Source organism: Macrobrachium rosenbergii, chromosome 42, assembly GCF_040412425.1.
Source record: "Macrobrachium rosenbergii isolate ZJJX-2024 chromosome 42, ASM4041242v1, whole genome shotgun sequence".
In the NCBI taxonomy this organism is placed as follows: domain Eukaryota; kingdom Metazoa; phylum Arthropoda; class Malacostraca; order Decapoda; family Palaemonidae; genus Macrobrachium; species Macrobrachium rosenbergii.
This window is the reverse complement of record NC_089782.1, coordinates 52,198,269-52,213,255: the sequence shown is the minus strand read 5'-3', so window position 1 is coordinate 52,213,255 and position 14,987 is coordinate 52,198,269. Positions and strand designations below refer to the sequence as shown.

At 43.7% G+C, this 14,987-nt stretch overlaps 1 protein-coding gene across 5 annotated transcripts; it reads right to left on the bottom strand.

Annotated features, from left to right (window-relative positions):
* Positions 1-588: 588 nt before the first annotated feature.
* On the bottom strand, positions 589-14,260 carry LOC136828423 (uncharacterized). 5 transcript variants are annotated; one of them, XM_067086460.1, is made up of 4 exons: positions 14,006-14,259; positions 5,940-6,634; positions 3,265-3,453; positions 589-2,523 (listed from the first exon to the last, which is right to left on the bottom strand). In XM_067086460.1, exons 1-4 carry the CDS (start codon positions 14,025-14,027, stop codon positions 1,981-1,983), a joined length of 1,449 nt encoding a protein of 482 aa, XP_066942561.1. In that variant the 5' UTR covers positions 14,028-14,259; the 3' UTR covers positions 589-1,980. The 5 variants fall into 5 exon arrangements, with proteins under 5 accessions (XP_066942561.1, XP_066942563.1, XP_066942562.1 ...); XM_067086462.1 differs by lacking the exon at positions 14,006-14,259 and adding an exon at positions 6,899-7,302; XM_067086461.1 differs by lacking the exon at positions 14,006-14,259 and adding an exon at positions 6,903-7,300.
* Between the last annotated feature and the right edge of the window lie 727 nt (positions 14,261-14,987).

Here is a 14,987-nt window from a genome sequence, read left to right as displayed (position 1 = left end):
GCTTTCCGCATTATAAACACCTGTCGAGAATAATAAAGGATCAGTCTTTCACTTCTGGCATTTCTTGAACCTCACAAGCCTTTCAAATGAACAGACATTCCATACAATTGCATGCAGGGAGAAACTTCCATATTGTTCATAATATAGTGTCTATATTATCTATTGCTGCCTCAGTGCATTTTAGCAAAAAATATCAATCTTCCACACAGTCTAACTGATGGGTCAATCACTAAGTTGCATATGTTAGCATAATGTGTCAAAAGACGGCTGACCTGGAGAGATTCTTATCAGTAATTATTATTTACCATTCTTATTTTCTGTCCATTGGTAAGGCTCTTGTAATATTTGTTTAATAATAATGTTGTTATTACTTGTGGCTTGATATGTCAATTGTCCTGACTTACATTCGGAGGCTACCATTCATTTTAGGACAATTAACGCAGACTAGCCTACACATAACAATTCAATCCTGGGTGATACACCGGCCTAGGTTAATAAACCCAGGACTTCTCTTAGCTTGAACTGGTACTTGACGTCGTAGACGGACGAATCTTCATTTTTGTAGTTAAGGTTGAGGGAAACGCTGACTCCCGCGGTTTGTTTAATACTTCTTAGCAAGAGGATACATGGTGTAAACAACTTACTCCTAACGTTCCATCCATAATTGTTAGAAATGGTTTCTAAACAGGTTCTTATAGTGGTTCTTACACTGGTTCCCTGTAATACGAAAAGTTCATTTACGACAGCAATCTTGTGCCAAACAGCATGCAGTCTTTAGCCTAGGCTATATTGTACTCATGCCTAACTTAACTATTACATTACACAATTAGCCTGGCTTTACATGCATAACAGGTGGAATTTAACTCAAGAACTGACATATTCATAAAATCATGGAAGAATATCGTACATCATAGCCTACGGTTGGTGGCACTGCAACCACATGCAAGCTCATCATGGTGCAACTTACGTCACATTACCATAACTCTTGGTAATTTGCTGTTACATCAAGGTACATAGTACAAAAGAACATATTGTTATGACAACATGTGTACAATATAAACTAAGATAAGTGCATACCTTTTACAAGGAAGAAATATGGCATTTCAAATGAAAATAAGGGGAGCTACATTCCTTTCCCCTCTCAAGTTGTACACGTCCTGAACAGTGCAATTTGACTGCTTACGCCTTACGCAATTAAGCACTTGGTTGAACTTACGCACTTACGTACACACACTCGATCATAGACAATATCAATTTCGAGTGGTTAATTCGTTTTTCCAGTCCACCAATTACGAAAGGTATTGACATTAATTTAAAAGAGGGATTTCCATCATTACACACTCTTGCGCATGTTTCCTCTCCCTTGTTATAACATTTTGTTAGAATGTATTCTGGTGAAGAAATTATCTTACCCACTTATTTTTGGAACACATTTTTATCAGTTGACCATTTCATAGACCATGGAATTCATGGTTCATTAAACAGTGTCACTTTGGTGGAATAAAATAGGTATACAGGCTACACAAAGATAACCACCTTAAATCATACTGATTTTAATGTTGCATTAACATTCTAGTGGTTTGATAATAATCTTTCATTTCAAAGAACATAGTGTATGCATTTTGAAGGTCCATGAAAAAACCAAATAACTTTTTAAGTGAAATGCGTAATTAGTAGACTGTTTATATATATATGAATACTGAGAATTTCCACTTAAACTAAAAAAATTTTAACAAAAGAGTATCAAAGTGAAAAATAAACTGCTATAGGCTACAAGAAAATTCCATTATTTTCACCATTAAATCATCTATGGCAAGACATAAAAGTAAGATAAATTTACGTCAGGTATTAACATTTTCACCAAGATGTTGATGTCAAACAAATCATGCTCCAGGCTTTATTGGGAGCATTCCTTATCACAATTTTGCTATTAAATTTTTTATAAGAAAAGGATAATAATGGACTCATTACCTGAACAAATCATCTGACAATTTTTCGTATCAAAACGCCACAATCCTTCACATAAATTCTCCTGACGTCTGGGCACTGTGATATGGCCTCGGTCAAGACATGTGCTCCCTCGACAACCCTTCCGAGAAATCCAGAGGAAATTGGTGCAACTCTAGTAGTAGTTTTGGTAAAAATATGAAACTGGGTGGCTTTCGACGCGTCCTGCGAAGTCGCCCGGATTCTGTACAAATCACACGGGCCGTTGTTCCCTTTTCGAATGGCATCGGCCTCCCAATTCACGTGTGGAAGAAGAGCCTTTCCCCCTGATCCGTTGTTGTTTTCATAATCGCCAAAGTAGGCGCATTCGAAGTCGTATTTCTCGTCGTTTTCTAACTTGATCATGTTTGTGTTCAGGTAAGAAGGGCCTTGAGTTCCTTTGCAAAGCATGGAAAACTGCATGGCGGCTGAGCTGCGTGGATGAAGGGTGAGTATCAGTCTTCCAAAAGATCTTTCCCCTTCGCCAAGCTCTAGAAAGCATGGGTCGTAAATAAAAACCTTCGTTACCTCGTTATACTGTGTGAAAGGAGGGAAAAATGGAAATAGAATATGCATAGGAATGATTAAGATTAATAACTAAAATGCAACGTGCTTTTAGCCATGGTTTATTAACCTCATATAAATCCAGTATTCATTCAATATTATAACAAAGAATGAGTCTGTTCAGTAAAGCATATTCAAGTCATTTGGGAACGATTTACTAAAAGTAGTCTAGATTAACTCGGGTAACTTAGTATGGAACAAGTTGTCATATCATTAAGGTATATATCATATTAGAAATGAACAAATCGGTCAAATTGAAAGGGGGCCAGATTAATCATTAATCAAGTATCAATGATTTTATGGACGTAGTCAGCCGGGTGTGATAGAATCATATTTCATGGTGTCATTAATTGTATGTATAAGGATGCAATCCACGCTACAGTAAAACATGTCATATACACTTGTCAGAAACTTATATTATACATATCACAAACAGGTTGAAAACAAGTCACAATCGAAAGTGAAGAACGAACCTTTGGCAAATTCTGGCTAATCGTATGAGGCACCGGTTAGGACTACCAATAAGTCGACATTTTTTTTTAACCTTTTTGTAATATGTGATAAGTTGCCCAAATTTGTTTGTGATATATAACCTATAAGTTTCCTACATGTGTAATGCCATATTTTACTGCACTGTGGATGCACCCTCATGCGTTTATCCTTATTTATGCAGCCTAATACCTGACTTGCCAGTCACGTAGCCACTGTCCTCACCTGCACCACGAACGAATCGCAGGGTATTTCTTCAGGATTCCCGAGGACATGGAGCCATAGCCTGTCGCTTTCGTCGAGGCTGATTCTCGCGTACCGTGTACCTTTGTCTCTGTCAGTCTGAGCTGCGAACATACGTCCCTGGCGCAGCATCCCTTCGACGAATGGCGATATGTCACGGAGGTCTATCTCCTTCATTGTTTTTTTTTTTAAGTGAGGTTGAGGTAAAGGTAGGGAGATAACCATGAAACGTTAACGGAACAAGAAATGTAGTTTCTCTAATGTAACACTGCCTATGCATTGACTTGAAATGATTATTAATTATTGAATATTTTTCTGTATTTAATCCAAAATCTCATAAAAATGTGTAAAATCAAGTGCGAAAAGCTTAAATGGGCATAAATTTCAGTGAATAAGCATCATCATGTCAACAAAGGCCACTCTTATTAGATTCAGAACGACTTGTGGTTAAAAATATTCATGTTGAAACAGGGAATGTAACAGCTTGTTACTGTCTGTTACACATGCATAGATTTAGTTAATTAAATCACGAACATATTGTATATATGTTTAGTGAATTATTTTCCCATTACCAAGACTGTTTTCTTTACAGATTGTTCGCCGCGACAAGCCACAGTCTGTATTTAGTCTGTATTAATGATAGCCGAGTCTTCTATTGCGTACTGCCTAAAATGCTCTCACGCCTGCAATATATATGTAGTAGCATTTTATTCATTTCTCTACTAAATGAAATGTCTCTCGCTCGCTGTGTCAATCTGTCATTTGCATAGCTAGTATTGTCAACAGCTTTTATTTTATTTAAAGACATTGTTTGTTCTAGAATCGTTTAGTAATTATGCTGTAAACAAGCTGTTGTCGCATAGTGAAGTAAGATCTGGAAGAGAACGAGAAAGGGCCAGTACATTATGGAAGGTCTGAAAAGTAATATATATATATATATATATATATATATATATATATATATATATATATATATATATATATATATATATATATATATATATATATATATATATATATATATATCTATATATATATATATATATATATATATATATATATATATATATATATATATATATATATATATATATATATATATATGAAGATAGCTTTGCAGGAGGGAAGAGTTTAGTAAGTTAAGAAGCTCAGTCAACTTTACAGTTAGCCAATTCTCAAGTGGAGTAAGCAAACAGATGGCTACAATCATTTATTTAAGGTCTTACACATCAGATGTAGAAGACTGCTGACTTATGCCAGCTATCAAAACTACAGAGTATTGTCAAGTGGAAATTGTATTCGGTTCTGAGTACATGAACGTGTTCAACTTTTCAAGTGAACTTTTTTGTTTAAGTTTATCCCAGGTCCTTCTTTGAAGAAGATCATCGGTCCTCAGAAGCAGGAAACGATTACAGGGAACTTAAAATAACTCCAGTTTGAGAGGGAAACCTTAACTGATTCTTAAATGACCTGTAGTAGAATAGCCACTTTAAACAGGGGCTCTTTTGAGATGCAGAATGCGTTGTATTTAAAATTAACAATTTGGAAAGGGTGTTCTTAAAGGATTAGGAACGGCTTTTATTTAAAATAGCTCATTCGAAAGGGACTGTTATGGGGCTCAGAATAACCTGTAGTTAACATAGCTCATTGGAAAACAAAGCTCTTATGGGATTCAGAATGACCTATAATTAAAACATCTAATTTAATACAGGGACTTCGTTTGCTACAGAAGGACATATGATTGAAATAGCTAATTTGGGAAAGGGATTACATGGAATTCAGAATGACATGCGTTTGGAACAACTCATTTAAAAATGGGCTCTAATGGCAATAAACAAGGAACTGTCATTGGACGACTCACTTTGAGAAATGCGGCCTCGTGTGTCTGAGTGCACCGACTCCTCCGTCCAGCTGGGAAGAAATCCAGGACTTTTTCGATTTTGTCTTTTATCGACAACGAAGGAAAACTATCTGCTACAACGTCGTCCAAAGCGTCGACGCAGGCACCTAGGCATACATCCCCTTTTTGCATCAAAGGCTGCATCTTCCGATTTGACTGGCGATACCCCTTTCTTCCAGAATGATGTTGACTCCAGCAATTACAATAAGATACATTGGTACTCTTCAGAAATTTTACTCTGTTTTGCATTACTATTTCTTTATTATAAAACTAACAGAGAGAGAGTGAGAGTGCATGGTATTGTCAACAATTTTCTGTCATGAATGAGCAAAGTACACAAAATAAATAAATGAAATGAAATAAAGAGAAAAAGACGTCTGCTCCTTGGAAAGAATTATGTGCGGACAGCTTTATCCTCATAATCCTGAAATTGGCTCACTGAACATAGAATTAACATGAACAAAAGACGACAAAGAATTTACGACCTTTGAGAAAGGTGTAAGACATAAAACTGGAGCAAGGAAAACACCCAAAAATGTATTTTAAACTGATAGCATCATTATTACTTCAGAATGTCCAAACATTCATATAGATAAAACCTTAAGGGCCATAAATATGCAAGTCAGTTTCCCATAGAATAGAAATGCTTGTTTGTGTAAAAATGGTGAAAAACAGATAGAAAATAATTATTCTAATAAAGCAACAATCACATTTTGCTTTACAAAAGTATAAACTTGTAATTATTTGATCGTCTCACCTGGCGGAATTTCTGAATGCGCTCCATGTCGGGAAAGCTTGCCTCCACATGGCGGACCCAGCTGTGAAACGAGTCGTAGCATTCATAAACTTTTAGGAAAGCCTCGAACAAGTTATGCGCCCCTCTCGCTTTTTCCAGGTTTTCCTGGGAATCCTTCACTTCCTGCATCTTCTTCTTTCCCTCATGCAGAGTTCCGCCAACTCGAAAGATCTCCTCTGTGATCCACTTAAGAATCTTTTCAGTGTGGTCAATGAATTTCATGTGCTCTTGGAGCTCTCTTTGGCAGCCTTCGTCCCAGCTTTCTAGGCGCGTCTTGTAGTATTGGAGTTGCGAGTTTGCTTCCTGGAAGGTAGATTCAATGGCTTCCCTGTCTCTGTTCATTTCAAGGCTGGCTGATTCGATGCTTTGACTCATCTTACTTGTCGCTCCCTTGAAAGGGTTAGAATCCCTCATGGTAAAGCGGCGTAGGATGTTTTCCACCTCAAAATTGACGGGAAATTTTGTGTTGGAACTGACTGTGTGTTCCACATGACAGGTGTAACAAGTAAACCTTTCCTCCTTGATAGGACCGCAGATACACCTGGAGCAAAATGTGTGGCCGCAGGGCAAAACTAGAGGTCTTCTTTCAACAGCGTTATAAGAATTACAGCACATCTTGCAATCAATGCCACTCATTTTCCTCTGCTGTTCTTCTCCTGTGAGAAATATAATGATAGGAAGCAGCAGTGAAAAAATATTCTAATTTTATGCTCCGTTTGAAATTTGCTAATGCTTAATAGTTAAGCTTTCTACAGTGAACATTTCTGTTTTGTTTAACACACACACGCACATATGTATATATACACACACACACATATATATATATATATATATATATATATATATATATATATATATATATATATATATATATATATATATATATATATATGTATATATATACATACATATATACATACATACACACATATATATATATAAAACTTCCAGAACACCGGCCATTGGCAGAATATACAGCGAAGGGCATCAGAAGGAGACGTCTTACAGCATTTCATCTATTCATTTCGGCAACGTTTCGAGGCCTAGCCTTGTAAAGTCACCAATTCGGCGCCAGGATAGTGTTTCGGCGGCGCCATTAATTAAGTCTCCGCTGAGCTTGTTTTCTTTGGTGACTTCCCGTTTTCTTAAGCTAAATTAGTCACGCCTAAAACGTGCCAGGTCACGCATTTTTATCATTTTTACTTTATGGTATTTATACGAATGTCACACATTGTGTATCACATGTTTCTTCATTCACAGGCATCAAGACTGTATCTATATTGTGTCTCTGTATGTTTCGTATTGTAATTTGTACTCGCTCACTGTATATTATTGTTTATTGTTTCGACCTCAGGTCACAGTCAATTCCATTGTCTCTCACGGCCCGGCGTCAGTCGGCCGCAATATAAGCCGCCTGGATCTGTAATAAACCAGCAGTAACCTTTACCTGCTCGTTTCTTTGACACCTTTACAGTGGTGACCGAGTATCCCGGAGCCATTAGCGGACTCACACGACTCAGTCTTGGCTCCAGGGTTTCTCCAAAAACGCTCTTAGCGGCCTAAACACGCGCTGTAACCAGCGTTTGAGCGTGCTGACTCGCCGGCGCACTCCCATCAGCGCCACTAGCGAACCACACGGCGCACGAAAGTGCGTATTGACGCCGAGTATCCTACTCCAGTAAGGGGGTCAAAGCGAGCGAGCATGGACGCGGATATCCCCTCCTTCATGCAGTTACACGCGGACCCCGCTGGACTCCGAGGTTTACCTACCTCCCATCGCAGCCGCGCCGCGCCCCCGCATCGAGGCCCTCCCGCAACTCCACACCAGCGCCCCAAACACACGACGGCCGGGCAACACAATCGCGGGCGCCCTCACCCTAAAGCTGCCGCCGTTTACGCAGGGCAACCCATCGAGATGGCTGCGCAGGGTGGAGAGCCACTTCAGAATCGCGGACCTCACGGACGAAATCCTACAGGCCGACACAGTGCTCAACGCCCTTCCGGAGGACGTGGTACAACAAATTCATCTCGCTGGTACCCAAACACTCACCTCACATACAGCACTACAAAAGTTCCTCCTCGGCTTGCTCCTGCCCATCGCCGAGCGGGCCGCCCCGTGCTATCGACCTTGCCAATAACCCACGCCACGACCTCGATCCAAGAGACGCTTGGGGCATGGTCGTAGATCTCCTGTCAACACCAGTCTCGGGTGACACGAACAAGCGGCAGGAGATAAGCTTCAGACGGGAAATTTTCCTTCGCCAACTCCTCCCGAAGTACGCAACCAGATCGCTCACCCCTACACCATGCCTGTCGAGGACCTCATAGAGGCGGCACAACACCACAGACTCCGTCAAGGCTTCACAGCGGCTAAAACCGGCCACTCAGCCGGTCAGCTCCGTCCAGCCTGAAGAGGACGTAGAGCAGCCCGTCAACGCCATCGCCAACAAACGCCCACCGAACCACAGTAGACGGTGGTCCCGGGCTTCTGTCGCTATCACAAGTGGTTCGGAAAGGACGCCCGAAACTGCCTGCCGCCCTGCTCGTTCAACCGCTCAAAAAGCGGGGGTGGCGGCGCCAGCAGGACAGGCCGCCATGGCAGCCGAAGAACCCAGGGCCTCAAAAACAGTAGGTTTTTACGTCCGCGACACCGTCTCCGCAGGATGATGCTGGTCGACACAGGAGCCTTCAAGTCGGTCTTCCCAGCATCCAGAGAGGACCGCAACCAGACACCAGACCCGGCCGCTTTCCTGACGGCCGCCAACGAACCCCATCCTCTCCTACGGCACCAGGCTCCTGTCGATCTCCATCCTTGGCCAGAATTACTCCTGGGACTTCATCGTCGCGGACGTAGGAACCCCACTCCTGGGGCCGATTTTCTGGCGACTTCGGCCTGCTAGTCGACGTGGGGCGCAGCGCCTCGATCCCGACTCTGCCGATCTCTCCCGTTAACGGCGGGACCCAGACCCACCATCAGCACCGTCGCCCTCACCAGTACGCACACCTTCTGTCGGAGTTCCCGAGGTGTTTAAGCCCGAAGCCGCCAAGTCCCCGGGCCCCAGCCAAGCACGGCATATACCACCATATAGTGACTAAAGGGCCCCGACACATGCAGTTCCGCAGGCTTCCCCTCAGCGCCTGCAGGAGGCGAAAAAGCATTCGGAGATGGAACGGATGGGCATCTGCAGGAAAGCCTCCAGTCCATGGGCCTCCCCCTCCACATGGTGCAGAAACCGACGGCTCCTGGAGACCCCATGGCGACTACAGACGGCTCAACATTGCAACGGAGCCCGACCACTACCCTCTGCCCAATATGCAAGACCCACGGCCTCCTTTCACGGGGCCAAAATATCACTAAATTGGACCTTCTTAAATCCTATTTTCAGGTACCTGTTGCGCCAGAGGACATACCAAAGACAGCCATCATCACGCCCTTCGGGTCCTATGTGTTCGCCTTCTCCACCTTCGGGCTGAGGAACGGGGCCACCTTCCAGCGGCTCATGGACAGCATCCTGGGGGACCTAAAATTCTGCGTCTGCTACGTCGACGACATTCTCATATTTTCCAGGTCTCACAGCGAACACCAGAGGCACATCAAAGCAGTCCTCCAGCGCCTCCAAGAAAACGCCTCGCTGTCCGTTTTGACAAGTGTACATTCGGCGTCCAGAAAGCAGAGTTCCTGGGTCACGAGGTATCTCCGACAGGCGTCCGCCCTCTTACATCGAAGGTGGCAGCCGTGAGCAAAGTTCCCGACACCCACCTCCATCAAGGCCGTCCAGGAGTTCCTTTGGGATGGTCAACTTCTACAGGCGGTTCATCCCGGGATCGCGCAGACACCACGCCCCCTGACGGAAGTCCTAAGAGGTCAACCAAGTCCCTGTCTTGGGACCCAGCCAGCAGCAGGCCTTTTCCCGGACGAAGGCCGTCCCTCACCAAGGCAACCGCCTTGGCACACCAGGATCCCAAGGCTCCCCTCCAGCTGACGACAGACGCCAGTAACGCCTGCGGTGCTGTTCTGGAGCAAATTATCAACGGCGCCCCCAGCCCATCGCCTTCTTCAGCAAGAAGTTCAATCCCGCAGAGTCCCGACAGCACCTTCGACAGGGAACTCTGCGCGATGTACCGCGCAGTTCGGCACTTCAAGTTCCTCCTGGAGGGGATGCCCTTCACAATCTTCACAGACCACCAGCCACTGGTTCACGCTTCACGAAGCAGGGGACGCATGGTCTTCCAGACAGCAGCGCCACCTCTCAGCCATAGCCGAATTTACCTGTTCCGCCAGGTACCTCCCGCAAGAAAAATCCCGAGCAGACGCCCTCTCCAGAGTCGAGTTGAACGCAGTGCAGCTTGGTGTAGACTACCAGGACCTTGCCAGAGAACAGGCCGCCTGACCCAGAAACCCCAGCATACCGCACCGCCATCACATCCCTCAAGTGGCGGACGTGACCCGCCCCGGAGGTCCCAGCCTGCTCTGTGACATCAGCACAGGCCAGCCCCGCCCTTTGGTTCCAGCCTCACGCCGCCGCCAGGTATTTGACATCATCCACGGCCTCTCACACCCTCCGGCAGGACCACGCCAAACTGCTTTCAAAAAAAGTTCGTCTGGCACGGGTGCAAAAGGACGCCACAGCCTGGGCAAACAGTGCCTGCAGTGCCAGACCAGTAAAGTGGGTCGTCACACGCAGTCGGGGGTAGGCGAGTTCCCACAACCAGGGCGCCGCCGCCACATCCACATCGACGTCGCCGGGCCCCTTCCCCATCAGGCGGATCCAGATACCTCCTCACGGTGGTAGACCGTTCAACGAGGTGGCCCGGCCACGCCCATGCAAGAGGCCACCGCCAGCGCGTGCGCCGAGGCCCTGCTCTCCAGCTGGGTTAGCCGCCGGCGCCCCGACCACATCACAACCGAGCTGTGGTCTGCCCTGGCTCAACTGCTGGGAACCACGCACCACACCACCACAGCATACAACCCAGCGCCAACGGCCTGGTCGAACGATTCCACAGGTCTCAAAATCATCCTCGCGACCCGCTGCACCGCCGAGGACTGGAAACATCAGCTGCCGTGGGTCCTCCTCGGTTGAGGACCGCCCCAGAGCCGACGGCACCCCATCCGCAGCTGAACAAACCTATGGGGAACCCCTCGTGGTGCCGGAGAGCTCGTGGACGGATGATCGCCACTCCCCATCTCTGCAGAGGCTCCGCGACGTGGCGGGCAAGTTCGCCCCTTGCAGGCGCCATACATCGACAGAGCAACCACCTTCGCATGCCGCCACAGCTGTCATCCGCCACCCACGTCTTCGCCAGAGTCGACGCCGTCCGTCCACCACTAACTAAGCCCTACAGGGGACCCTTTCCGTGCTGGAACGAACAGCAAGGCGTTCCGGCTGGCACTCCCAGGCAGGAACGACTGGGTTTCATAGACCGCTAAAGCCCGCTTCCTGTCGGAGAGTCCCGGCAGCGCCGCAGCACCCCTTCCGCCCAAACGCACTCCAGCACGCTCACCACCGCAGGCGCGGCCGCCCCAGGAAGGGACCGCCCAAACAGCAGCCTCACAGGCAGGAGGCCTCAGTTATCTCAAGGAGCCGCGGCACCTTCAGCGCCCCACCAGGTACAGGGATTAATCAGACGCGTCCCTCGCCTTGGGGGAGTATTTGTAAAGTCACCACCCGGCGCCAGGATAGTGTTTTGGCGGCGCCATTAATTAAGTCTCCGCTGAGCTTGTTTTCTTTGGTGACTTCCCGTTTTCTTCAAGCTAAATTAGTCACGCCTAAAAACGTGCCAGGTCACGCATTTTTATCATTTTTACTTTATGGTATTTATACGAATGTCACACATTGTGTATCACATGTTTCTTCATTCACAGGCATCAAGACTGTATCTATATTGTGTCTCTGTATGTTTCAGTATTGTAATTTGTACTCGTTCACTGTATATTATTGTTTATTGTTTCGACCTCAGGTCACAGTCAATTCCATTGTCTCTCACGGCCCGGCAGTCGGCCGCAATATAAGCCGCCTGGATCTGTAATAAACCAGCAGTAACCTTTACCTGCTCGTTTCTTTGACACCTTTACAGCCTCACCATCTAGCTGAAACATACAAACATTAGATAATATAAAATTGACTCGACTAATTGATATTATAAAAGGTAATTTAAAAAAAAGCTAACAAACTGAAAGGGAGATGCTAAGTACCTTCCAAAGAACAGGAGGGAAGACGAGTGACAGTCACAAGGTAAGTGGGCTAAAAGTGTGCTCATGCCAAGAGAGAAGGGTGGCGGTCGTTTGATTGTTTTTAACTCTGGAACTGCTTGTTTAATAAAAAAAAGTGATTAACCAAACAAAAACTTCTTTCAGTTTTCTTCTGAAGATGGAAAGAGAAACCCACAAGATTCTTGTGTATAGCTTGTTTACTGGTAAATATTTACATATATTACTTTGATCTCGAACACTTTCAGGGCCTTGAACCAGCCTGACTACCTCATCTCTTGAAAAAGGGTCACAGTTAGGACCTGAAAGTGCTCGACATCAAAGTAATATGTAAATATTTACCAGTAAACAAGTTATACACAAGAATCTTGTTGGTTTATCTTTCCATCTAAAAAGGTGATTCATTGATCGCAAGCTGTTGTGGGGAAGAGGCCCCAGTAAGAATTTTGAATTGTTCATGTTGGATGTTAAATTTACATTTATTGGCATGGTTCCAAATATTAGTGTGTTCTGGAGGCGCCAGTTCCTCGTTGGACGAATCGGTAGAGTTCTCGCTAGCACTCTGCTAGGCCCGAGTTCGAGTCTCCGGCCGGCCAATGAAGAATTAGAGGAAATTATTTCTGGTGACAGAAATTCATTTCTCGGTATAATGTGGTTCGGATTCCACAATAAGCTGTAGGTCCCGTTGCTAGGTAACCAACTGGTTCTTAGCCACGTAAAATAAGTCTAATCCTTCGGGCCAGCCCTAAGAGAGCTGTTAGTCAGTTCAGTGGTCTGGTTAAACTAAGGTATACATTTTTTCTGGAGGCGCCTACGAGAGGATCCAACACAAATAGATCGCATTTGAAGCCAATAGGGGGCCAAGTTTATCTTTATATTTGAAGAGAGACTTGATTGTCCGGGAATTTGTTGTTATTAGTTGGCCTTTTAGAGCAGGGGCATGTTGATGTATTAGCTGCCTAATTTTGTTAAAGAAAGAATCATTTTGAATAAAAGGAAGACTGGCATAAAATGGTTTCCTAGGAACAGTAGGGAAGTTCACTTTGGGTTTAATTTTACCATTAAGGAACCTATTTAAATGTTTAAAGAACAGTTTGTTAGGGAAATGATTGTCTAAAAATATTTTTGTAAAAACGTAACTTCCTTATGAAATTCCGACCAGCTCGACATTAAGATAAAGGCCCTGTGGAAGAGGGTATTAAGAGAACTTAATTTAAAATTACAACAATAACTATAAAAATTAATACCTAAGCCGGTAAATGTCATTCTTCTAAAAACAGATGTAGAAAACCTTCAATGTTGCGTGATACCTCAGTATCTAAAAATGCCAATTTATTTTCCTTTTCATATGTTAGGATGAACATTATTGGCAAACTGCTTTTCTAAATATATGTATAAAATGTCAGCTGACACTCCAACAGGTGTTTTGTCCATGCGCTTCGTGCTCTACTTAGTTTCAGCAGGTCTTTCTCGCACAAGGTTTCATTTCCGATTTAAAACGAATATGGGATGTCGTGTAGCTTATAAAATAGTAATAATAAAAAGCTGTTATTGTTCTACACTCTTCATGCCTTATCTGTTAATGTCCCTTAATACATAGAAGGCAATCGTAGCATATGAAACTATAAACAAAAGAAGAGAGAGGTGGCGAACTTTGTTGGTTTGGTGACACTTATGATAACCGTTTAGAAACAAAACGTACTAATTACAACTACAGAAAAAATATTTAATAGGCTAAATTGAATCTTGTTAAAGATAGAATAAGACGCAAGGTGACACAGCTACAAGATCAGAAAAGAAAAAAAATCGAAGGACTCACTTGGAGGAATACTCGTGAACATGACTCACAGTCTCATACAAGCACTTGCCGAGAAACAACGGCTTTATACAGCAAGCATGAATCCCAGCAGTAACTATACACATAGACTTGAATGAATAAGGTAGCATGTAACTGTTAAATCCAGTGAACCACTATCATATTCGATGATGACTGAAATAAGTTACAGCGACACATTGCATTACGATCAGACTGCTGTCGAGACTCTCGAGAGTTGTGTGCCCGAGCCATGCAGCGGTGTTACCAATCTAGAGTTGCCAGTTGCCCTTGTTCCAATGTGGATACTATTGGATAATAAACTCCAACTGTCCGGTACTTCATATATAACTCCTAAACGCGTCGGCAAGGAACTGATTCTGATAACTACAAGTTAAATTGGTGAAATGTATACATACACCACTAACGCTTTAAGCATGCTATATGACGCCACCAGTTTATGAGACAATGAGATGTCTTCGGTCAACTTTATTATAATTGGAGATGGTGTCATTTAAATTCGGGAGAGAGAAAGAGAATAGCTTTTCGACTGTGGCCTCCATCTAGACGAGATTGCTCATGATGTGGTCGGTTGCTTGGCGCTTAGTAAGATTAAGAAAAAATGACGCGTGAGAAAGCGATTATTTGTTGTAGATAAACTGGAAAATCATTCTGGTGATGTTTTCTTAACGTTTAAGTGACTAATGTTTTTAGACGCTTTAGGTGGAGATAAAGGGATTCGAATTTTAGCATTATTCATTTACCTTGATATTTGTGACATAAAATAATAACAGTACTGTCTGTATACAGTATTTTGGACTTTTTCCTCTATAGTGACACTGATTGATCTCAACAGCAATTGAATATTTCTTATTTTCTAAAATCGCCTTATATTAACTATAATGCTTTCTAGGGACCTGTACCAAAATGACTGCCAAATGAGGTATGTGAGGTCATGATTTTTTTTAGATCATTCCACATCGGTTAC